The sequence below is a fragment of the Rhynchophorus ferrugineus genome, unplaced genomic scaffold (assembly GCF_030347505.1).
Source record: "Rhynchophorus ferrugineus isolate W39M unplaced genomic scaffold, kcgeb_rfMv2 rfM11, whole genome shotgun sequence".
NCBI classification, from domain to species: Eukaryota; Metazoa; Arthropoda; class Insecta; order Coleoptera; family Curculionidae; genus Rhynchophorus; species Rhynchophorus ferrugineus.
The window spans coordinates 9580884-9606928 of record NW_027472590.1 but is presented as its reverse complement, the minus strand read 5'-3'; the positions used below and the strand labels follow the sequence as shown (position 1 = coordinate 9606928).

At 34.6% G+C, this 26045-nt stretch overlaps 2 protein-coding genes and 1 long non-coding RNA gene across 5 annotated transcripts; 1 reads left to right on the top strand and 2 right to left on the bottom strand.

Annotated features, from left to right (window-relative positions):
* Nucleotides 1-322: 322 nt before the first annotated feature.
* On the bottom strand, nt 323-1537 carry LOC143204936 (general odorant-binding protein 28a). Its single transcript, XM_076417897.1, has 6 exons — nt 1388-1537; nt 1125-1209; nt 979-1067; nt 600-714; nt 472-542; nt 323-409 (listed from the first exon to the last, which is right to left on the bottom strand). The coding sequence occupies exons 1-6, from the start codon at nt 1433-1435 to the stop codon at nt 389-391; spliced, it is 429 nt and encodes a 142-aa protein (XP_076274012.1). The 5' UTR covers nt 1436-1537; the 3' UTR covers nt 323-388.
* A 269-nt stretch (nt 1538-1806) lies between these two features.
* On the top strand, nt 1807-25656 carry ort (histamine-gated chloride channel). 3 transcript variants are annotated; one of them, XM_076417894.1, is made up of 9 exons: nt 1807-1901; nt 17126-17197; nt 17410-17554; nt 17606-17832; nt 20116-20198; nt 20262-20396; nt 21825-21925; nt 22025-22185; nt 25221-25656. In XM_076417894.1, exons 2-9 carry the CDS (start codon nt 17172-17174, stop codon nt 25516-25518), a joined length of 1176 nt encoding a protein of 391 aa, XP_076274009.1. In that variant the 5' UTR covers nt 1807-1901; nt 17126-17171; the 3' UTR covers nt 25519-25656. The 3 variants fall into 3 exon arrangements, with proteins under 3 accessions (XP_076274009.1, XP_076274007.1, XP_076274008.1); XM_076417892.1 differs by lacking the exon at nt 1807-1901 and adding an exon at nt 12743-12834; XM_076417893.1 differs by lacking the exons at nt 1807-1901; nt 17126-17197 and adding an exon at nt 12743-12834.
* On the bottom strand, nt 3195-4073 carry LOC143204756 (uncharacterized). The gene is made up of 3 exons (XR_013007669.1): nt 3942-4073; nt 3760-3892; nt 3195-3681 (listed from the first exon to the last, which is right to left on the bottom strand). It is a non-coding gene; the product is annotated as an uncharacterized LOC143204756 (long non-coding RNA).
* Nucleotides 25657-26045: the final 389 nt, after the last annotated feature.

Here is a 26045-nt window from a genome sequence, read left to right as displayed (position 1 = left end):
TTCTTGTGTTGCCAAGTGTTACAATTTAAACTTGATTCTAAAAAAAATGCGAAATGTCTTATTACCTTTTCACCCATGCTTAGGCTATTTAGTAGATTACATTTATACAATAATTATCAATTTTATGATAATATACTAGAAATAGTGAAAAGAATTAATTGTAAGAATAACTTTTGAAGATATTTAGTTGTTGATTATGGTAAGGTCCATTTGGCAATAGCCTGTTTCCCCTTGCACCATCTATTGTTGCAATTAAGAAACAGCAGTCATTGTAGACAGAAAACTGTATTGTAATTTAGGTTTTAAAATTAAAACAAATTCATTCATATGCACTTTAGTTTATTATTCAGAAAATTTAACATTACAAGGTCTCTTTATGGTAAACAAATTAAATGCTGGTAATTCCAAGCTGAAACAATAAAATATCGGTTAAATATGATATGACATAAATTCCTTAAATATAATAATTACTTTTGTGCCTTCCTCTTTAGCACATTTTGCGGCATTTAATGCTGTCTCACATGGATCAGAGTCTAATTCAACTGTCAAAACAAAAGAATGTATTGTAATACATAATTTAGATATATTGTTTTACATACTCTTTCCACATGTGACCTGGACACTTAGTAGTTTATTCATGAATTCCGGATCGTCGGCTTTGGCTCTTTCGATCCAGTCTAAATCGCCGGGACCGAAGGATCCATCCTCTTTCATCTAAAATATTTTCATTGTCAGTAAAATTATTTGAAGAAAGCCCTGGGATCTCGTAGCTATTAGTAAGTTTATTGTATTATATTATATACATTCCGCGGAGGCGCTAGGAGTACATATAATACACCGCCGCATTCGTCATATTAACGAAAAAATAACGAAGGTGCTGGCAATTTTAATATGACGAATGCGCAAGTGATTGGTATTTTTTCCATAATTAGATGATTATTTGATTTGAGAGATTAATAGAATAATACAGGGCCGTACCAAATCGAATTTTTTCATCGTACAGAAAATGGTGCACTTTCCGCCATGGGTGACTGGTGCTTGTTTTTTAAGCAGGGCTTGAATATCCTCTGAAATGTATTAATTGGTCAGGTATTAAATAATATATTATTATATGCATATATTACCTTCTGTCGCCTTCTCCTGTTGAGCACATTCCAAACCAAATGTTTGAACCTTCTCTTTCATTTCATCAATTAAACTTTCGCTGAGCTGGAATATAAAAATCATTGTGTATTGATAATGATATTGGGGTTCCGATTTTTTGGTTAGATGTTTGGTGAAGTTATAATATTATGTTGTTTATCTAGATATAGAACAGTTTTGATTGAATATGAATTCATAACTTTTATAAATAGTAAACATTATAGTATAAGAAAACATTCTTTACCCCATTAACAGCTACTAGCACCAAAGCGAAGACCACTAAATGCTTCATGTTGTAATGCAGCAAACTTGATATGTAACAATACTGTTGAATGAACGATTGTGACTCGATTGATGGATTTTCTCACAGAGCCAGGCCATTTTATACATAAAAATGCAGAGCCTGCCGAAGGTCACCGAATTTCCATCTGAATACGAACGAATTAAAGTAAAATAATAGGTTTTTACCTATGTAGATTCGGGTGCAGTATCTAATTTTGCGCATCGCTGTACATCTGATTCGTTTTTAATTGAGATGTTGGGGAGAAGTCTTGGACCACCGTGAATTATAAGTAAATCAAATAAAGCTAATGATAGGTGTTAGGGTTGGAGCCGGATTTGGCCTGTGTAATTTTGGTGGAAAACTGGAAACAATATCGCCTCGACTGTAAATCATTTTTAGTGTTTTTCGAGTAAAATACTGTTGATTGTGACAGCGACATAAACGATTGGGGAAACAGTTGAATATCAGACCAAAGGTATAATTATTTTTTGTAAAGTTTCGTTAGTTTATTGTATCTATCGCCTTAGTTATGAGGGTACTTTTTTAGTAGAGAATGTTGACTGGAAATACCAAAATTTTGTCGGATGATCGAAAATTTTTTAATCTTTTATTTTTCTATTCGTTAAAATATACTTATTTTTGCACTTTTATAGTATTTTGGAAATCTATATTAGTCGGGTTATTTGAATAGATGATAATCAGACGACGTTAAGTCAGGAGGGTACGGTGAGTACGCGAGGGAAACTTTATATCTATTACTAGCTGTTGTTGGTTATTGATTACTTCTTTATTTTGTTAATTTATTAATTCTTTAAATGAATCCCTTCAAAATAATTAAGTTTTTTAATAGAAATTTGGGCATTCCCCAAACATTTAAATTTTAAGTACCAATTTTAAAGGTTTATTAAAAATTCTATTTAATTTATTCTGAAAAATATCGATATTTTTTCTGTATAATTACTCTAGATATTAGTCTATGACTTAATTTAACAAATTACAAAACAGTTCAGTTGGACATTTAAACCTGATAACCAGAAAATCACGGATGAATAAATGATTCTATAATATAAAGTGAGGGTTTTGTTAACTTATTTGAAATTATTGACTGTGACTGGATCAAAATAGACTTAGATTATATAAATAAACAGTGTCTTTATCATCGATATTATAATAGTGTACAATAATCACAACAATTGCAATGAAATGGATATTGCTTGACATTTATTTCGTCATCGGCATCAAAACCATCAGTTATATAAATTGTTGAAATTAAACTCGTCAATTAATTTCAGCTGGAACATTCATCGTAAGCTAGTTATAATAACTTTCCACAAATGTTGACAGTTGTGACACAAAATATTGATAAGAATAAATGACCAAACGGTCGAATTTGACATTGATAAAAGTAAAATTACTGACAATGAAGATCAATGGTAATAATTAAACCCTGATCTTAACATTTTTACTGGTATCAAGCAGCTAAAAAATCTAGACACTGTGGTGATGGTTGATTGGATGGTAGTTATACGATTTTTTCTTTTACACGCAGCAGCCTTAACTTGAAGTTTTTCAATATAGAATAAAGAAACTTGGGAGCGCATCTCCTATGTTAAAATTGGTTCTAAGTTACGCTCGGAATCCCCGTGTGAGGGCGCTTACGCATGCGCCGTATGACAGTTAGTTACGGCGGGAATTTAAAAATGTATGGTAAAAAATGTTAGCGAGAAATAAAAAAAAACCTTTTAATTTTACTGGGAAAATAAAAAAATAAATATATTTTATTGATATATCACAATTACATTAATTTTCCTTGACCATAAAGACATTGATATAATCACAGAGATATCTCCACTACCCAAAACACGTAATCCACTAATATTATCTTCTCTCTAATATTTAAAACAAACCTAAAACAAACATTAAAATAAGATAATACAACTATTAATGGTTCAGTTGTATTATTTTTTAGAATCAACTAAATTAACAACCTAACTAAATTGAGGTACATTTTATCAAATATGACAACTGCAGTTCGGTCTATACAGTCAAGTTTCTGAACTAACGACCAAAATTAGAGGTTACTACTCCAGCAGCAAAAAGGAACCTTATTCAGTATCTGCATTAATGTTCTTCTAGAAGGCAAGCAGAATATCTTCGATAACAGTTTATATCCTCTGCCACTGCATTTCAATAAGGATAAAGCCATGAGTTTTTCATCCAACCTGAAATGAAACTGATGAAACGGGCTGTGTTAACTGTAAATGAACATGTAAATTTCAAGTTAGAACCTCCATTCTCTAATAATAAACATAAGTTTCTTATTATATACTTACTTCCGGGTCTTGTTGGAGTAGAACAATCTCCTATATATCTATCAGCCTCAAAAAACTTATGTGATTTAATATTGCCATTGGGGGCATATATTCCTAGTCTTGTAGTAAAGGTAAAGAATCCCAGTAAATATTGCTTAATTATTTCAATGCAATAAATCATTATTATTTAACGAAATACTTACTATTTAAATTACTAGTAGGAACTACATCTTGTTTCAGCCATGGCTTTCCATATTTTGGTCTATAGTCTTCATCTTTAAATTTTTTTTTTATAACATCTTTATTAGATACGCTTAGTACAATCTTAATTATTATTATTATTACAATTAATTTATTAATACTTTTCCTATGTGCTCGGATTAATTAACAAGCAAGATGAGTGTGAGAAAATACATCAGTATGTATTCCTCAATTATAAAATTATAATTATTTATTAATTATTAACTTATAGCTATAGTTTACACTAATAATACACACTAAATGTTCACACAAGTTCGTATGGTTTTGTTCGTTTCAATCTCCTGACATCCTGCGCGCTATCCAGCATTTGTATTGCTTCCACGTTGGTATGATTTAGTAACCTTCTTTCGTGTTTCAAGGCGAAATCCTGCACAACTTCGCTAATCCATTTGATTTCCAGGTCATCGTGCAGTTCTTCATTGGTTACATAGCGATAGGCATTGGTAATCAATCGAAGAACCTTGTTTTGACAGCGCTGTATGACTAACTGATTTGAATTTTTAGTGCAACCCCATATTTGCACCCCATAGGTCCAAATTGGCTTTATAATTGTATTATAGATCAACCTCTTTGATTTTAGATCCAGTTGAGAGTATCTTCCAGTATAGTTGCTTTATTTTGGTTCTAATGTGTTTTGTTTTTTGTCTAACGTGATGCTTCCAATTTAATCTACCGTCAAGATAGATTCCAAGGTATTTTGCTGATTCTGCTTGAGGAATCGGGCATCCATTGAGTGATATAATTAAGTTTTTATTATTTCGCCTTAATGCAAAATTAACGTGGACAGATTTGGAGCTATTAAGTTGAATTTTCCAATCTTTTGTCCATTTGTTGACTGCCACGTGCACTTTTTCTATTGCCCTAGGCAGAGATATATCTTTTGCCATAATAACTGTGTCATCAGCAAAGATTCCAAGAAGTGTTTCTTTTGTTGTTGGAATGTCAGCAGTGTAGAGTAGATACAGGAGAGGTCCTAAGACGCTACCTTGTGGAACTCCAGCCGAAATAGTTTTAAATGCCGAGAACGCCATTTCGTGCGATACTCTAAATTTTCTTCCAAATAAATATGACTCCAGCAATTGACAATAGTTACGCGGTAACAGTTTGCTCATCTTACAGATTAATCCCAAATGCCAAAAGCTTGTGAGACATCCAGGAATATTGCAGGGCAGTATTACTTTTCTTCAAATGCTCTTTCAATAGCCGCAGTTACTCTGTGCACTTGATCGATAGTTGATGGTTGATAGTTGGTGATTTCGAAAACCAAACTGGAAATCTGGTATTGTTACCAAATGTTTAACACGTTTAAATATCAGTTTCTCAAATAGTTTTGATATTGCAGGTAGTAGCGAAATAGGCCTGTAAGATTCGACTTGTTCTGCAGGTATGTCAGGTTTTTTGAGCATAATTATTTGTGCAACTTTAAAGCATTCCGGGACATGCTTCAGCCTTAAACAGGCATTAAATATATATGTCAACATGATGATTGCTTTTCGTGGCAGTTCTTTCAATAATCCAGGTGAAATGTCATCTATACCAGGTGCCTTTTTAGGATTGAGGTTATCAATTTCAGTGGCAACTTCCAGTGGAGAAATTATATTTAGATCTACATCGGGTTGATAAATAGGAGATGTATCCATGGTAGATTCTATATCATTAGGCCGAAAAATGTTAGCTAAGTATTGTGCGAACAATTCAGCTTTTTCATTGTCGCGTCGAACCCATTCATTTCGATCATTTTTAATTGGCGGTACTCGTATAATTGGTCTTTTAAATCGTCGAGTTGTTTTCCGTGGCGAATAATATTTGTCTGCTTGTGGGCTTAATTCACTTAAATACTTTTGAAAGCAATTCTGTTTATATTCTTTGATCTTTTGATTCGTCTGATTACTAATTCTATTAAACATAGTTTTGTCAGCAACATCTTTAAAATGATTACAAACTTTCTTGGACCTACATAGGAGATCATAAGAGATCCCCTTAAGGTTTTCTTTTTATTACACTAATAGATTAAAATATATAGAATAATCTAAAGTAATTCTCAAATACATATAAAAACACATACCGAAAAACTTGACGTATATAAACAATACAAATTATATCACCTAAAAATGGCCGTTAACTGCTTAGGTTAGAATTATTAATACCGAGGCCGAACGAGAGAGAAACACACATATAGCTGTTGCATTTTTCATTTACATTTGGCCGCGTAACGGGGATTCCGAAAAGCTTAAACATGGGTCCCGATTTTTCCATATAACTTTCACTTCTAAATTTCTTTATTCTTTGTTTTTCCCTGCGAGGTATAGAACTGATCTGATTATATCTAATATAGGTTTTTCTTTGATTTTTATTTCAGTTAATTAGTCTAGTATTTTAACTTCTAATGTCTAATGGCTTTGCTACGTTTCTTTATGTTAAAATTACTTCTATCTTCACATTCAAACATTTCTCTCCGCATATTTTGTTTTCAATATTATGACAAGCGACATTTCAAAATGACGGATGTTCGCTAAGAACCTAATTTCTATATAATATAAGCTTTTTATTAACTTATTTGAAGATATTATATCAAAATAATAAGTCAAGTGAAAAGTCCCCGGCCTATCATTCTATATATCGTAGTAAAACACATCTTTTTGGCAAAATTGGTTTTTTTTTTATTCAACATTATTCCTTTCAAGGCTGATACACTGATTATGGCGACCCTCCAACTTTTCGATACTATTTTTGTAGTACGATTCGTTCTTTGCTTCAAAATTAGCCTCAGTTTCGCCGATCACCTCTTCATTGGACGAACATTTCTTCCCAGCGAGCATTCTTTTGAGATCTGAGAATAGGAAATAGTCGCTGGGGGACAGACTTGAAGAATACGGTGGATCAGGAAGCAATTCGAAGCCCAATTCATGGATTCTTGACACGCTGCATTGTCCTAGTGAAGCATCACTTCCTTTTTCTTCAAATGGGCCATTTTTTTCAAGGTAGTCAATGAAAATTATTCCTTGCGCATCCCATTGTTGCGTTTTCCCACGCTTTGGAGCGAGTTCATCCTATGCACTCCACTCGGATGACTGTCGATTGGACATCGGAGTGAAATGATGGAGCCATGTTTCATCCATTGTCACACATTGACGCAAAATCTTCAAACACTATCCTGAATCATCAACTCGTCGTTGTTTTTAGTCAAAAGAAAGCTCGTGCGGCACCCACTTCGCACGGAGCTTTCTCATACAAAAATATTCGTGAATGATATGATGTACACGTTCAGTTGATATCTTTAGATTGTCTGCTATTTCATTCAGTTTCAATTTACGGTCATTCAAAATCATTTTGTGGATTTTCTTAACGTTTTCGGTAACAACCTCTTTTGGGCATCCACTGCGTTCACCATCTTCGGTACTCATTTCACCAGGTCTAAACTTAGCATACTAATCCTTTTTATCCAATTTATACGCGCATCTATTGTCAGGTCGGGGGCTTTTCAATTGACCTGTTATTAACTAAATAATCTCTTTAGTGTCAGATATTATAACGGTATATAACAACCTCATTGAACAATAAGAACAATAATTATATCGGAACGTAGGCTGCTTTTCATATTATGTTAATAGAAATCGGGTAAATTTTGATCAAAAGGATTTTTAACCGAGTTGAGCCATTTTTATACATAATTAATTACTGAAATATACTTGGACACGTCCTGCCAACTCAGCAAATTCCCTAAGGACCTCTTTCGGAAACAGGGGCAACAGCCAAAGCAGAAACAAAATCCGACCGTCTTAGTATGTCTCAAGCAATTGTTTTTTTTTAATAACGTTTTTCTAGTCGGGTTATTCATATTGTTTCTGTCTACTCAAAACAATAAGGTGTTTCATAACCTCCTACGATTTTTTATATATATATATTTTCGTTCTAATTGTTGTCGTTGTTATATGTTATGATTAAAAATATATCTATCGGAAAATGTAACACTTTTTTTTCCCGTGAATTTTAAAATATTTGCAATTGTTCAGAAATATTTACATTAAAAGATTAGATCGTTGTAAAAGCACTTTAAATACCAATATTTTTTCTGATAATTTGCGTGTTGTTTGCTTAAAAAAATAAACAATAACGTCCCACAAATCACTAACAAAGACGGATGTAGATATTTGAGGCTTGAGCTAAAATAATAGTTTTAACAGTTACAAGAATGCATGACGAGTAGAGAAATTCCTCTTTATTAATTCATATTAGGTGTATAAATACTTACGTCCTCCACTAGCCTTATTTAACCGTTTTATTTCAGATCTGTCGAGAAAAGAGCACATTGACGTCGCGTTTTACGCTGATGACATAGTTTTCTTCACGGTCTCCAGGCTTAATGTAACTATCCAAGAACGTTTACAGAAGCAGCTCGATCATGCGACCAAGTGGTTCAAATTCAGGAGGTTGCAAATCAAAACCTGAAAACCCAGGTCATCGCGTTACGCACTGCGCGTCTATACTGCCATGGCAATAATAATTCCATGGCTGGATGACGTTACGTATATAGATTTCGACTTCGGCCGACGGTTCGGTTGGCATTCCCAAATCCAGAAAGGTTCGGGGATAGCAAACCTACTATCTTCTCTGATCTGCCCTTCTAATAGACTTCCCGTTTCCATCTAATGCTTATTTTACAAGATGTTAATTCGGTCCGTACTCGTAGAGGAGTAATAAGGATCTAATGTCTACTTCAAGTTTGTTACACCCGACCAGGTGAAACGACTTCAAGTTTTTCAAAATAAGCCCCTCAGGAGAATCGTAAACGCTCCATGGTTTACCAGAAATAAAAAAATTCATAGCGAAACTAACACTCCAGAAATCAAGCATCAAGTTCTCCTAAAGCCGAGCTTGTTCGCGAGCTGGTGAACTTAGCACCGCGTCACCGCGAACCTCCCCTTTTGCAGGCTGAAACGACCTCATCCGTCGCTACAATCATAACTTTTGCCCGACTTTTTTTTTGCTTTTGCAAGTTCGCGAATCTATAGTTAATTTCACTATCCTTCTTTCCGCCGGGTCCTCGTGCCCAATAACGGCTGCACGGTTAGCAAAAAAAAACAAAAAATTTCCGTCCAAAAGAGAGAGCTCCACTAGTTAAGCAAAATAAAATTGACTGAAAACGTCAAATCGTAAAATTGGAAAAATAACCTTCAATTCTGTGTTTTGTTTTTGACAAAACTAGTTTAGTTCCCGATATAGAAAAGAATATTTTGGAAAGAATAAAAGTTTTAACTGAAAATTTTGACAAATTACAGTTCAAGTGCAATTGTCATTGTCAGAATGCCAAAGTTGCATGCCATACATTTAGGAGGATATTTAATAAATATTAAGATAAATGATAATTGATATAATATTTGACGTAACTATTATGATAAAGAAGAAAACTGTAATTTTAGCAATAAATATTTGCAATAAAAATATAATTTGGGACATAAAATCCCTATATTGTTACGTCACAATAATTTGAAATGTATGTAAATACATTTATTTATTAACCTTAAATATATTTTAGATCCCAATGAAGGCATTATATAGTCTGTTCAAGGTTATTTTGTACATACGTCATTTAAATTTGTGACATCAGAACGTCGCAATGTTGCCGCATCAACTCTGAGTTTTAGTTCAATTTGGCTATGACATACAACAAAATTCCAATCTAAATAAAATAATTGAACAAAAATATTAACAAATATAATTTATTTTAACATTATCGCACATCTAAAAACTACAGTTCATTAATAGCCACAATAGTTTATATATTGTTGATTGCTTTCAAGAATTTTGCAAACGTCTGACAACAGGACGACTTTGACAGGCTCATTCGTTTACGTGTTCGAACTAATCAGACAACACTGTGTCTCTTTTTAACGAGAATAAAATGAGAAGGAAAATATTGTCTGATTCTAAAATAAATTTACATATTGCGGCAGCAAATACATTAAACATCTTGATGACGTATGTACAAAAAAACTTAGAATAGACCATAAAAATCGAGCAAGTAGCTACACAACATATATCATCATAATCATTAATAAATAATAAAAACGAAATTTTGCACAAATTTTACTATTCATAATCGATAAATTATACCTATAAATTACTTTGAACGTAATTCGTGGCCCTTTAATATTCATCTTCTGTATTAAGACCCTTATTTTTGCCCTGTTTAGGCGATGATGACTCTTGAAGTGTACCGAAGATTTAAGGGTGGAATCAACGAGTTCTGAATATTAGAGATCATTATTTTTAATGTACATAACGATACTGTGGTAGCTAGACAACCGTAACCTTAAAATTTAATAAATGTCATTTCGGGTTTTGAGAACGAATCTCAATAAAGTATAGTTTTCGATTAATTTTAGGAAATAGTTTTGGTTAAATTATTGATATGACTGGCCTAGTTCTAATCTATTCCCTTAACTCAATTTTCGAGTATATAACTGATTATTGGAGGTTATAGCTGGATGCATATTGCGTAATCTCATTTAACTCTAAATTGGTTTTATTCGAAATGATAATTTTATAAGCATAATATCATATCATATATCATAAATAATATTTTGATGTTTTATAACATGCCACTTATTGCAGAGGAGGTCAATGTCAAAAAGTATTAAATTAAAAAATAAACCAACTAATTATCACCGTATATAACAACGAAACGTAACTCGTCCAATAAAACAGTCAATATGTCACAATGTTGCCGCATCACATTTGACTTTTGGTCTACAACATTTGTCGGTTTATAACCTTTAATTATTATCATCAACGTTTTTATAAATTTTGCAGACATTTGGCAACATGGTCTGTCAGTAACAATTCAAATCGAATTTAAGTTATTTAAAGTTATTTAATAAATATAAAGATAAACGTGATAGTTACTATTAATTTTCAATATTACTGTTTTGATAGAAAAAAAAACTGTATAGTTACCAATAAAGATATTAGAAAATATTCTTTTTAATATTCAGTCATACGCATTTGTACAAGTGTAATTAGTTGTTAGAAATAGAATTCGATCCGTTTTAACAACATTTAACAATAGCTTCTTGTCAATGTCAATAGCTCTGTCAACATTGTACGTGCACAACATACACTATTTAACAGGTTATACCGTAAAAACCGTTTTAATTTCCGACAATACTGTTACGATAAAGAAGAAAATTGCATTTTCTGAGAAATATTTTTAGTAATCGGTTTTTAGAAGTGTGGTAGTAGTTGTTAAATATATTTAACAAGATTTTCAAATTCATAATCATATTCATTTCTCCACCATAAAATTTTACAAATGACAGCTGCTTGTCAATGTCAAAGATTCAACACAGGTAACAGGTTTAATTTCGACATAACTGATAAAGAAGAAAACTGTATATAATCCTTCCAATAAAACAGCCAATTGCACGTCATCAAAATGTATAACTCTGTAAACAAAAATAACGTTATAAAATATAATTTATTTTAATATCATAGTACATCTAATGCAGTTAAAACAGTTAATTAAACAGCCACAATAGTTTGTAGGTTAGAGTTGTTTTATTATATTTATATATACTTTTTTATATATTTTAAAATCTCCTTTTACGAACTATGGGTTTATCTGGACTGGACCTAAAGTTTAACGTGGGCTCCGAACCACGGTCGTCAGCATTAATCCTACCGACTGGCGAGTGACCAACTTTAGAAATCATCCCAGAAGACATCCGGTCTTACCTAGCCTGGTTACTGGCGTGACTGGATCATTTTCCTTGTCGGATTTAACACTCTTGCCTAGAACAATCACAAACAGAAATTTACGACCATGTCCCAGCAGGATTCGAACCCGCGGCTATCGCAACAGTAGGAGGACCGTCCTATCGCCTTTACCACTGCGCCACCAAGCCGGCTATATTTATATTGACATATGGCAACGGTATTTACCAGTACCAGCACATATTGAATTTTATAGGCCGATTTAGTTACATGTTCGGACGCATCAGACTTCATTCAGTCTCTTTGTAACTAGAGTAATGCTAATTAGTAAAATGAGGTAAAAAAATGCTAAAGGGATTTTACGTTTTAAAATTGAAAACTGAAATAAAAAATTGAATATCTGAATTGCAATATGTTGACTATCACTATTTAATAGGTTATACAGCAACTATAAAGGTAAATTATATTGTAATTGTTGATATTAATTTTCGACAATATTGTTACGAAAAAGACAGAAACTATATGGTTCCTAATACAGATTTTCAATAAAGACTTTTTGCAAGAATTATTAGCAGTCGTTAATATGTTTAAAGAGATTTGTAATATTCATAAAACTTTCAATCATAAAATTTGACAAATGACAGGTGCTTGTCAATGTCAAATACTCACACTGGCACGTAATAGGTTTAATTTCGACGTAACCGTTATGATAAAGAAGGAAACTGTACAGTTGTCACTAAAGATTGTCAATGTCAAAATCTCAAGTTTTTTTAAATTTACTTAAATTAATATAATGATAAATTATATTACAAATTAGGATATTATTATCAAAAAGAGTTTCCAGTAATGACTCTTTCTCTCCAATATTCTCAATCGACTCGAAGAAGTGCATGGAAAATACATTGTCAGCGGTTAACCGATTTTACTCCAGTTTCCATTCTTGAGCGTTATTTAGTGACGTCCACTGGTCCGGTGCCTTCGAGTTCTTTATTAAAATTCAGTACGGCACAGTGGCGAGGGAGGGTTAAACGTCAATGAGTGTGAAATGAACGGAACTCTATTAAATATCAGATTTTGTTTGATGTTCATATTCTGTTATCGTTGTCATGGAGACACCATATCGTAAGTGGCGACGTTGATTTTAATAGTGCATGTGAACATTGTTCGATTTTTGAGAACAAGTTATTTTAGATTTCATAGCCTGCTCTGATCCTTACGAAACATCATTACGTCCAATTAACTTACGTCGGTTACGATGCAGTTTAATTCGCTTGAATTTTTCTGTTACTATGCTAGCACCTTTTTATTGTGTGGGTTCAAACAAAAAGTATCCGGCCGATGATGATTAATTGATATTGAGGCCTTAATTATCCCGCATTGGATACAGATTATTGTTCGATTTTGTTAATAGTTTTACGGAACTGATGCACAAATTGGTTTGTTTTTTATATGTAATTGAGAAAAATCGATTTTTAAAATTGTTTTCTTGTAACTGATATAATCATGTCATATTAATGATTAGTTTCACTTTGGTACCTTCACCATTTAATTATGCGATTATAATTATATTTTGACACTAAATTGGTATTTGTAAAATAATCAAGTTGGCGGGAGTTTAGCTGACCCCATAAAACGACATATTCTGATTTCTTTAAACAATAAAAAAAAGATGAATGCGAAAAAACGACGGCCAAGGCCGCCCTTGACTTGTACCGCAATACAATTGAACGCCGCTTTTGTGTTGAGGGTAGTTCGAGGGTGATTTCCGACGATTTAGATTCTTTTTGAGGACCCATCCCATCTCTTTATGGTTAGGCGAGTCGAGAGCAGTGGCATGGGGGTGATTTAAACGTTCTTTTGTTTGTCGGTGAACTTAGAGTAACTAAAACTTTTTATATTGATTTACTATTATGAAAAACAATGAGCCAGCAGATTTTTTTCGATAACATCTTTATTAGATACGCTTAGTACAATCTTATTTATAAATTAATTTATTACTACATTTCATTGGTACTTTTTCATGTAAAGTCTTGGATAACTTCGCAAATCCATTTGATTTCCAGGTCATCGTTGGTTACGTGGCGATAGGCATTGGTAATCAATCGAAGAACCTTGTTTTGACAGCGAGCTGATAAATAACTCTTTTATTGGGCCTAAAAATGGGATTTAAAGGTTTAAAAAAATTTTTGTAGCTTTATTGTGAAAAACCGGTACAATATATTTTATTCAAAGTATTGTACATCGATAGTCGCTACTCTCTCCTTCAGGCAATTTGCGGATTTCACCTCGAAGTAACGATGTACCTTTTGAGGGTATCCATGTATTCACGTATCTTTTGACGGTATTCACGTATCTTCATAAGAGGTAAAGCCCTGCTCAGATAGGTCACGACTCATGTCGGAACAAGTAGTAATCACAAGGAGCAAGGTCTGGAAAATACGGCAGGTGGGATAGCTGTTCCCAATTTAATGATTCCAAGTATGTTTTCACCGATTTTGCAATATTGGTCGAGCGTTGTCATGCTGAATGAAAACAGTGTTGGTTCCATCGAATAATGGTGTCAAAATCACTACTTTTAAAACGTCGAAATCAATATTCACATGTTGAAATAGACGTTTGACATGAATTTCACACATAATTCGATGACCTTCAGTCGTGTTTTTCATCAAATCGAGGCAAAAAGTAAAATTTCGCGCAAATGTGATTTACTCAAACAAATTCAGGCATTTTCAACGCGTTTAAAAACATTTTTGTTCACACTTCGACAAAATGACACATATTGAAAATAAAGCCTGTAAATGGGGTTTCAACATGAAGTTGTCTACGAATGTTTACGATGCGATAGAATGCACAGTAACACCATCTGTTGTAAATTCCTTAAAATTAATTTATAGACCTGTTACATTGTTCTGAACATATAAATAGAAATCTGATATCAACATTAACATGTTTTTTGAAATTACAAAACAACTTTTAGGTCAAATGTTTAGGTTTTAGGTCAAATTCCTAAAATTCGAGACAAAAAATTGCTGACTCAGCGCAAAGTCTCAACCGCTTAAATAATATTTGTTTTATCCTTTCATAATATGTAATAATTACACTTTATTTGTGTATATTTTAATTTTTTTTATATTTCAAAGTCTCCTTTTTACCAACGAGGGTTTATCTGGACTAGATCTGTTTAACGTGGGCTCTGAACCGACCGACTGTCGAGTGACCCATTTAGAAATCATCCCAGAAGACAATTGGTCTTACCCAGTATGGTTACTGGCGTGACTGGGATCATTTTCCTTGTCGGATTTTATACTCTTGTCGCCTAGGACAATCACAAACATAAATTTACGACCATGCCCCAGAAGGATTCGAACCCACGGCTATCGCAACAGTAGGAGGACCTGTCCTGTTGCCTTTACCACTGCGCCACCTAAGCCAGCAATAACGCTATGTAATAGTCGCTGTTGATGGTCCTTCCTTTTTCAAGGTAGTTAATGAAAATTATTCCATGCGCATCCCAAAATACGGACGCCATAACCTTGCCAGCCGACTGTTGCGTTTTGCCACGCTTTGTTGTGGGTTCATCGTGTGCAGGCCACTCGGATGACTGTCGATTGGACTTCGGAGTGAAATGATGGAGCCATGTTTCATCCCTTGTCACATATCGACGCAAAAACTAGAGTATATTACGCTTCATCATCTTCAAACACTGCTCTGAATTACCAACTCGTCGTTGTTTTTGGTCAAAGGTGAGCTCGCGCGGCACCCACTTTGCACAGAGCTTTCTTATACCCAAATATTCGTGAATGATATGGTGTACACGTTCAGTTGATATCGTTAGAGTGTCTGCTATTTCATTCAGTTTCAATTTACGGTCATTCAAAATCATTTTGCGGATATTTTAAATATTTTCGTCGGTAACAGCCTCTTTTGAGCGTCCAGTACGTTCACCGTCTTCGGTGCTCATTTCACCACGTCTAAACTTAGCATTCCAATCCTTGATGGTTGATTTTCCTGGGGCAGTGCCCAGAAACTCGGCACCAAGTCAAGTTTTTGTTTCAATTGTATTTTTTCCCGTCAAAATGCAATATTTTAGCAAAACGTGAAATTCCCTTTTATCCATTTTTTTTTCAGAATAACAATAAAAGTTGCTTCACTCAAAATGCTATAATTCACAAACTAATGATCCGACAGCTGTCAAATTTATACACGCATCTTTTGAGGCTTAGGGCTAATTAAAAAACATATGGAATTAATTCTAATAACGCCATCTATGTGTCAGGCCGCGGATAATTGACCTGTTATATAGTCAATCCACAGCATAAAATCGAACAAGAAACACTGTTTGGCTCGTTTGAAGATTCTTCCGTTTGGTGGTCCATATTTTGGTAAAAGTATTACCAATTCTAAATTTGAACGTAATCAATCAGGAATTCATAAGAGTTTATCAAAAAGTGAGAAGTGTGAGTTATTTAAAAACAGATAAATATATGATTACAGTCAAACTAGCTGTTAAAATTCGAATGCATGCTATATATAGGATGAAACTCGAGCTAATTTAGGCAGTGGCAATTTGAAAACACTGGATATTGACTCAAAGGTTTATATAAATTTCAGTAAACAAACACATTCCACAGATACAAAATATAAGTGACGCTAGTGTTGAAGTATGGATAAATGAGGTCAAAATTACAGGATGTGTGTTATATATCACAAGTCACAATCTTAGTTTCTGGGTCGAAAGAAGATTGTATGTTAATCATAATAAATGAAGGACAATATGGAATATTAAAAGAATGAAAATGTTAAAAGAATTCCTTGCTGTTTTTGCATATTGAAGAGGTTCGATGGGGAAACAATGAAGGTATTTTAGTGCTATGCAAGATATATTCTTGAGTAATTTTAAAGATAAATTGATTCCTGTCTTTTTATATATTGTTAAATAAATTATATATGTTACCTTACATGTATACTTTAAATGTACGAATAATTTGAAAGAACTGCAACTTTGGTTGCTTATTGTAATATTTATATATTGATAAATAATTACATATTGTATTATTTTTTTATTTGTGAATTCAATATAATTCTATTTATGTTATATTCTTTAGATGTATGTATGCATTGCAAGAATTGGCAACGCTGCAAATCTAAATCTTTTTGCGTATGCTATTATTCTCCAGAATTAGATTCTTATTTGTTTATTTCGCATTTTCATCAGTCGATATTGCTGATCAAGATACAAGCAAACACCCAATAAAAAGGCCTTTGTTTTGACGGATTTGAAATATCTGACGTAACCTATATCATAACGGACACCTCTGTAATTTACTTTATACATGTGATAGCTCTGTTATTCTGCTTTATATAGATAGAGCTCATTATTTCATAATAGTTTGACTTTTTGTGCATTTTGCAGCTTGTGCCCCATAGAGTATTATCATGAACAGTTCTCGGAACATAGGATGGAGCATGATACTGAAGAAATCGCGTAGGTACACCACGAGGGAGAGAGAACAACACTGTTCGGCAAATATCAAAACCGTGGTGTTATTTCCTCCTCAGGTCATGCGTAGATATTCGTGATAACGATGACCATTGTTCAAAATAATCAATCTAGCGTCGAAATTTTTGGTCTTTTATGGCATATTGATTATATTGAGCAATGACTCAGTAGCAGAGTATAAAAATTCGTTCTTTTAGTACCGGTCTGACAATCAAAGACATTCTTCCTGAAGATCCGAGCAAGTACGACAAAATGAGACCGCCCAAGAAGGACGGTCAACCGACCAAAGTGTTTTTTCACGTGACGGTGATGGGTTTGGACAGTATCGACGAAAACTCCATGGTAAGAAACGAGAACTGAGCTATAAGTATCATGGCAGGCACCATTTTCCAGACCTATGCCGCGGACATCTTCTTCGCGCAAACATGGAAGGACTTTCGGCTCAGGTTACCCGAGAATATGACGACCGAGTATCGGTTGTTGGAGGTGGACTGGTTGAAGAACATGTGGAGGCCAGATTCTTTTTTCAAAAACGCCAAGAGTGTCACATTTCAAACGATGACCATACCGAATCACTACATGTGGTTATACAAAGACAAGACAATCTTGTATATGGTCAAGTAAGTATTGATACTTAAGGAAACAAACAAGAAATACTATATGATTGATGAAAATAATATTTCAATTTAGTTTAATTATAATGACGTTTTTATTTTAGTAAATAGAAGTAAATTTTGTAGACATAGGTCAATTGAAAAGTCCCCGGCCTACCATAGTAAAACACATTTTTTTGGCAAAAGTTATTTTCTTTATTCAACATAATTCCCTTCAAGGATGATACACTGATTATAGCGACCCTCTAATTTTTCGATACCATTTTTTTAGTAGGATTTGTCCTTTGCTTCAAAATAGGCCTCAGTTTCGGCGATCACCTCGTCATTCTATGAAAATTTCTTCCCAGCGAGCATTCTTTTGAGATCTGAGAACAGGAAATGATCGCCAGATCTGGAGATTTTTGCCATCGTTTTTACTGACTTGTGACACGGTGCATTGCCTTGGTGAAGCAGCACTTTATTTTTCTTCAAATTCGGCGATTTCGTCCTTCAAACGGTCCAATAACGTTATGTAACAGTCGCTGCTGATGGTCCTTCCTTTATCAAGGTAGTCAATGAAAGTTGTTCCATGCGCATCTCAAAATACAGATGCCATAAACTTGCCAGCCGACTGTTGCGTTTTCCCACGCTTTGGAGCAGGTTCATCGTGTGCAGTCCACTCGGATGTGTGTCGATTGCCCTTCTGAGTGAAATGATGGAGCCATGTTTCATCCATTGTCACATATCGACGCAAAACTCGGGTTTTGCTTAGTTCATTAGGTTTGATCATCTTCAAATACTGCTCCGAATCATCAAGTCGTCGTTGTTTTTGGTCAAAAGTGAGCTCGCGCGGCACCCACTTCGCACAGAGCTTGTTTCAGTTGATATCTTTAGAGTGTTTGCTATTTCATTCAATTTCAATTTACGGTTATTAAAAATCATTTTGTGGATTTTTTAAATGTTCTCATCGGTAAAAACTTCTTTTGGGCGTCCACCGCGTTCATCGTCTTCATTGCTCATTTCACCACGTCTAAACTTAGCATACCAATCCTTGATGGTTGATTTTCCTGGGGCAGTATCCGATGGTCTAGATATTTCTGTCTATAAAATAAGATTTACATTTACCATAACACACTTCATAGGCTTTTGCTGTCTTTTGAAGCTTAGTACTCGCTGAAAAAGCGCAGGGAAAGGAACTTTTCAGCCCATGTGTTATAGATATATGTATTAACTGTGAAACTACCTAACCTAACTATTGCATTCGATAGTCTAGATATTTCTGTACATAAAATAAGATTTCCATTTACCACAACACACTTCATAGGCTTTTGCTGTCTTTTGAAGCTTAGTACTAACTGAAAAAGCTCAGGGAAAGGAACTTTTCAGCCCATGTGTTATAGATATATGTATTAACTGTCAAACAACCTAACCTAACTATTGCATTCGATGGTCTAGACATTTCTGTACATAAAATAAGATTTCCATTTACCCCAACACACTTCATAGGCTTTTGCTGTCTTTTGAAGCTTAGTACTAACTGAAAAAGCTCAAGGAAAGGAACTTTTCAGCCCATGTCTTATAGATATATGTATTAACTGTCAAACAACCTAACCTAACTATTGCATTCGATGGTCTAGATATTTCTGTACATAAAATAAGATTTCCATTTACCACAACACACTTCATAGGCTTTTGCTGTCTTTTGAAGCTTAGTACTAACTGAAAAAGCTCAGGGAAAGGGACTTTTCAGCCCATGTGTTATAGATGTATGTATTAACTGTCAAACAACCTAACCAAACTATTGCATTCGATGGTCTAGATATTTCTGTACATAAAATAAGATTTCCATTTACCACAACACACTTCATAGGCTTTTAGTTCTTTAGAAGTGAATTCTATTTCAACTTCGGATATGACATCTTTACAATAAAACATATTTAGCTTCAAACTGAATTTACGTTACTTCAAAAAAAAAACTTGTCACCTAATTAGATGAAAAAATACGAATACGAAAATTATGAAGATCCGACTGAAAAATAAGACATGCATCAGTTCACAGCCTACTTGTTTGGTATTACTAACACTTATTTAATTATACCTAACAATACCGTAATTACATATCGAACACACAATTAACATCATCCCGGGAATGGGTATAGTTATAATTGGCTAATGGTTCTGTTGATTTTTACAAGACATTATATAATGTGATGTGTGTTAGATTTAATGAGTTTTTTTTTGTTGGTTTTCGTAACCGCACAGACGAAAATTGTTATCCGATTTCAAGAAAGTTATGTTTTGTACCTACAGACTGACCTTGAGACTCTCCTGCGCCATGAACTTCATGATATATCCGCATGACACCCAAGAATGCAAACTTCAGATGGAAAGTTGTAAGTAAGAACGGTCACGACGCGATTATCTCGATTGTTTTATTTGATTTAACTCGCTTTTAGTGTCTCACACCACCGATGACATGGTTTTCCAATGGGATCCTGATGTCCCTTTGGTGGTGGACGAGAACATCGAGCTACCCCAGCTGGCGCTGGTGAAGAATTATACGGCAGACTGTACACAAGTGTATTCTACAGGTAAAAATAAAATTTCAATAACTATCACCATGTACCGGCAATGTCGGTAATAACTTTCCGGTTGTTGCCACAGATCTCACTAGTTATGAGTATTTACTGATATTAACATCAAAACTAGATAAATTCACACATTCCACCGAAATAGCGGCTTTATCTGTATAAAAATTAACATCTGAATCGATTTGGCTAATTTTATTTTGTCAAATGAAAAGTCCTCAGCCGGACACATAGATGGCGCTACTAAAATTAAATCCATATGTTTTTTTTAATATATTTTAAAGTCTCCTTTTACCGACTATGGGTTTATCTGGATTGGGCCTAAAGTTTAACGTGGGTTCCGAATCACGGTCCTCAGCATTAAGCCTACCGACTGGCGAGTGACCAACTTTAGAAATCATCCCAGAAGACATCCGGTCTTACCCAGCCTGGCTACTGGCGTGACTGGGATCATTTTCCTTGTCGTATTTTACACTCTTGTCTAGAACACTCACGAATTTTAAACAATCACAAACATAAATTTACGACCATGCCCCAGCAGGATTCGAACCCGCGGCTATCGCAACAGTAGGAGGACCGTCCCATCGCCTTTACCACTGCGCCACTACGTCGGCTCCGTATGTTTTTTAGTTAGCCCTAATCCTCAAAAGATGCCCGTATAAATTTGACAGCTGTCGGATCATTAGTTTGTGAATTATAGCATTTTGAGTGATGCAACTTTTGTTATTGTGAAAATAATGGATGAAAAGGAATTTCGCATGTTGATAAAATATTGCTTTTTGAAGGGAAAAAGTACAGTTGTGGCAAAAACTTGGCTTGATGCCGTGTTTCCGGACACTGCCCCAGGAAAATCAATCGTCAAGGATTGGTATGCTAAATTTAGACGTGGTGAAATGAGCACTGAAGACGGTGAACGCAGTGGATGCCCAAAAGAGGTTGTTACCGACGAGAACATTAAAAAATCCACAAAATGATTTTGAATTACGGTAAAATGAAATTGAATAAAATAGCAGACACTCTAAAGATATCAACTGAACGTGTACATCATATCATTCACGAATATTTGGGTATGAGAAAGCTCTGTGCAAAATGGGTACCACGCGAGCTCATTTTTGACATCATAATATCACTTGTAACATCATCCGATCTGGTTATACGACATATATATACTTTAGAATAACATTTAGAACAGGGCTAGCTAATTAAGATAATATTTTAGATAGAACATCGTTTAAATATAGTGATGTTCTACATGTTACATATATATTATAACATATATATAAGAGATGCTTACTGAGGAGATATATAAATTAAATGTTATAATTAAAATAAACACTAAAAGTAATAAATTTCGAAAACGTAAATAACGTATTCAAATAACTGTAGTGAAAAGATAGTTGAACGCAAAATGACAGTTATCGTTTGTTTCAGGAAACTTCACTTGTTTAGAGGTTATATTCCAACTAAAACGACGGCTTGGATATTATCTATTTCACACCTACATTCCAACCTGCTTGATCGTAATCATGTCGGTAAGTGATGAGCACGTGAGGTGAGTGAAAAAGTAATCCGTGTTTTTGACAAAAAACCATACATCTTCGGAATCGATTGAAAAACCTTATTTGCTCTAGTGGGTTTCCTTCTGGATCAAACCGGAAGCTGCTCCGGCCCGAGTCACCCTGGGCGTGACGTCGTTATTGACGTTATCGACGCAACACGCAAAGAGCCAGGCCGCCCTTCCTCCCGTATCCTACCTGAAGGCAGTGGACGCCTTCATGTCCGCCTGCACAGTGTGAGTATAATTTAATTAAAAATACGCCACCTGTTGTGTGTCTACGGAGGTCCAATCTATGATTATTGAGAAAAGTTTAGTAGGCCTTGCAAAACAAAAGCACAACGCAAAGTTTGATTTGCGCCATTTGATTCTATACAACTCCTATCTTTCAGGGAAGTTATGGACGCTTAATATTGTTTGTCTTCGAAGCGCTGCACTGCAAGCGCGTATCCCATTGATCTGAAAAGTTGACAGTCGGACGGGGCAAGGTCTGGGAGGTATGGCGGGTGCGATGATATGTCCCATTCAAGTGCTTTCAACGCCTTCTTGACTGGTTTTACTTTATGAGACGACGCGTTATCGTGCTGTTATATCACTTTACTGTGTCTTCGGGCCCATTGTGTCCCCTGTCTCTCATTTCTTGTCTGTTGCGATCACTATTAACTGTTTCACTAGGTTTCAACAGTTCGTAATACAACACGTCACTCTGGTGTCACCAAACACAGAGCATTGCCTTGCGATCGATCGGCCGACTTAGCCAGGTGATAGCCATGATTTTTTGTTCTTGTGGGTTTCAGAAAACGATAATTTCGCGTGACTTATTCCTTTTGATTAATTAAGTAAAGTAATGCGTGCTGCAAATGTATATTTTCAGGCACGAAACTAGACATTTTTAAAGAGCTATAAATCTATGACGGCACAAAATATGACATGTATAGCTTTGAAGCTCTTTAAAGAGCTTTTCAAATAAACCAAATATCGCCTAACCGCAGTCTAATATGGAAACCAAAAACAAAGCAGAAGATATCCCAATGGCACAATCAACTCCACACAACCTCTTTACACGGGAACGATATTGAAAGTGCAACGACAAGAACAATCAATGAATCACTAAAAATCCAAATCAAACAACTCAATGATAAAGTTATACGGAAAAACGGAAGGATAAAAGCCCTCCAAGAGATGAACAAGGAAGTTCCGGAGCTACGCGCACTAATACAGCAAATACAGGCCCGTAGCGATGATATCACGTGACAAAACGAATTATTAAAAGATCAAATCAAGAAAATTGAAAAGGAAAAATAAACACAGGATAAAATAAGACAAGAAACAGAAAACTTTCCACAAGTATCACAGAAAAGGAAAGGGAGGTAAACTCTATTCCCTCATGTAGTGAAGAGGACCTGGAAAAATACCCAGGCCAACCCAAAACCACAAAAAAGAAGGAAGATTCCCACCGATAGTACTCTGGGACATAACTAAATATAATTAAAAACAATACAATCAAAATTCGGCAACACGAGGACAAGCCCCGAGGGAGTGGTATCCTACCCCAAAACCGCTGACGACCACGTACTGGCAACCAAGATCCTGAACCTCATTAATAACAGACGACCAAGTTAGAGAAGCACTTCAAGAAAAGGGATTCAATTCATCCCTCGTAATGGCGGACAAAAGCCGGAGTCGCCATTGCACTCACCCCGGTCACAATGAGTCGTCTCTGGGCATTAGAGCACCACAAATACATAAACCATAAACCTAAGAATTGAATACAAAAGTTATGGAACATCATTATTCGACACATATGGCAACGTCGCAACGGAAGAATAAATTATAGAGAGGAGAAATAATATTTAAAATAGAAATTTTGAAAATGTACATCAAGCTACTATTACCACAGACATTTGGAAGATGGCCGAAATTATAATGATCCCAAAACCTGGGAAGTCACCAAACGAAATAAAATCCTATAGACCTATATCACTAAAGCCGATCATAGAGAGAAAAACCCTAATGCCACACACCAGTTTAGGTTTATTAACAAGCATTCAACAATTGACCAGGTCCACAGAATAACAGATGTTTTTGAAAAAGCCTACGAAAGTAAAAAAGTATGCTCAGCTATATTCTTAGATGTGGCACAAGCCTTCAATAAGGTTTGGAATGAATAAGATTTGGCCTTGTTCATAAACTACAGAAAATGCTACAAAAACAACCAGAATGTTCAGAGTCTAGTAACAAGAAGCTTACTCTACAATAAAAGAAACTAAAGCAGGTGTACCACAAGGAAGTGTACTGAGACCAATGCTTTATCTACTTTACACTTGTGATATACCACAAATTGAAAATATCACGATAGCTACTTTTGCTGATGATACCGCAATTATAGCTGTCGGAGACAATAGTGAAGAAGCCTCACGAAAATTACAACAGGCAAGTGACAATATAAATAATTGGACACAAGCTTGGAAAATAAGAATTAATGAAAGTAAATCTGTACATGTGCAGTTCACCTATAAACAGACCGTACAAGCACCAATAACATTAAATAACACTATCATTCCATATAGCAACAACGCTAAATATCTCGGAATGAATCTCGATGCAAAACTTCGCTGGAAGGAACATATAAAGAAGAAAAGAAAAGAACTGGAATTGAAATATAGGAAAATGTACTGGCTAATTGAAGAAAATCACAATTATCAGTACATAATACATTGCTATTATATAAGCAAATATTGAAACCTATATGGACATACGGAGTTCAATTATGGAGATGTTCTGCAAAAAGTAACATTAATAAAATACAAATTTTTCAGAACAAAGTCCTGAGAGGTATTGTGGATGCACCCAAATACTATAGGACTGATTACTTACATCGAGATCTTCAGATACCCACACTCAGTCAAGAAATCAAGAGAATTGCAAGGGGGCATGAGGAAAGACTCCATTCTCATACTAATATTGAAATATTGCAACTTTTGGATACCACCAGAACAGGATACAGACTCAAAAGAATCAAACCATCTGATCTTGTGTAATGTTGTGTAGTGAGGTGCATATATTAAAAAATTCAGCAGTGACATGTATAAACATTATTTCACCAGATACTGAGTTAGGGCCGATGGGTTATATACCTAGATTTAAGTTAGCATAAAGACAAATTGTAGGTTAGACGGAAACGACTAGTAACAATATATTAATTAAATAATAAAAAAAGCTTCATATAAAACTACTACATTAATGATTTTCTATAATCAAAATCGTTTCAGATTCGTTTTTATGGCATTGATGGAATATTGTCTGGTGAACATAGTACTGGGCGATTCGGACCTACCGAAACCGCCGGCCGAAAAAAGAAAATCGACCTCAATATTCGGGGCGCCTCCACCAAAACCCGATCCCCCCGTTATAATATCTGCCCCTGCGGGACCACCACCCGCCATCACGCCTGCGCAAAGAGCTCGAAATCGGGCCATCAACATCGACAGGTTTTCCCGCGTTTTCTTCCCGCTCTTATTCACGATGCTTAATTTAACTTATTGGATAATGTTCGCCGAATATATTTAAAAACATTTTTTGTCGCTCATTTTAATACATTTAATAATCAGGTGTTCACATATTACGAAAATCATTCACTTGTTATCTTTATATACATCACTTGACATATTTCTGTTTGTTACTTTATGTATAGGTTATCGAACCATTTGCTGCAAGTGAATTAATTTTATACAAAAGCGAAATATTTGAATTTTACTGCTGTTAGTTTTATGATGTAGTGTAAATTAACATTTGTGTAGATTAGAAAAATGTTTCGTAAAACTATCAAATATATTTGTTGAAAGAAAACATCTTTTGTTTTATCTGTCATCTAATTTATTAAGTCGTTTGGGTGTATTCAGTCACTTGTACCCTATCACATTATTATTAAGAGTAGTTTTTTTGCTTAAAAAAATCAAATACTTATACATCATTGACTTAAACCTCGTAGCGTAATTTATTGACTTTAATTGATAATAAATAACAGTGATATTAACTATATTATCATCATGTCTAATAATTCCCATAATCTCTAACTTTTTTTTGACGCTCTAATT

What these genes read in the sequence shown, in the direction of transcription:
- LOC143204936 (XM_076417897.1), bottom strand. Translation starts at nt 1,435, where the DNA reads ATGAAGCATTTAGTGGTCTTCGCTTTGGTGCTAGTAGCTGTTAATGGG. An exon ending in CGATGAAAAAATTCGATTTG is followed by an intron (nt 715 to 978) that starts GTACGGCCCTGT and finishes AAAATATTTTAG; the next exon opens with ATGAAAGAGGATGGATCCTT. An exon ending in CCAGGTCACATGTGGAAAGA is followed by an intron (nt 543 to 599) that starts GTATGTAAAACA and finishes TTGTTTTGACAG; the next exon opens with TTGAATTAGACTCTGATCCA.
- ort (XM_076417892.1), top strand. Translation starts at nt 12,758, where the DNA reads ATGAACGGAACTCTATTAAATATCAGATTTTGTTTGATGTTCATATTC. An exon ending in GTATCGACGAAAACTCCATG is followed by an intron (nt 17,555 to 17,605) that starts GTAAGAAACGAG and finishes ACCATTTTCCAG; the next exon opens with ACCTATGCCGCGGACATCTT. An exon ending in TACACAAGTGTATTCTACAG is followed by an intron (nt 20,397 to 21,824) that starts GTAAAAATAAAA and finishes CGTTTGTTTCAG; the next exon opens with GAAACTTCACTTGTTTAGAG.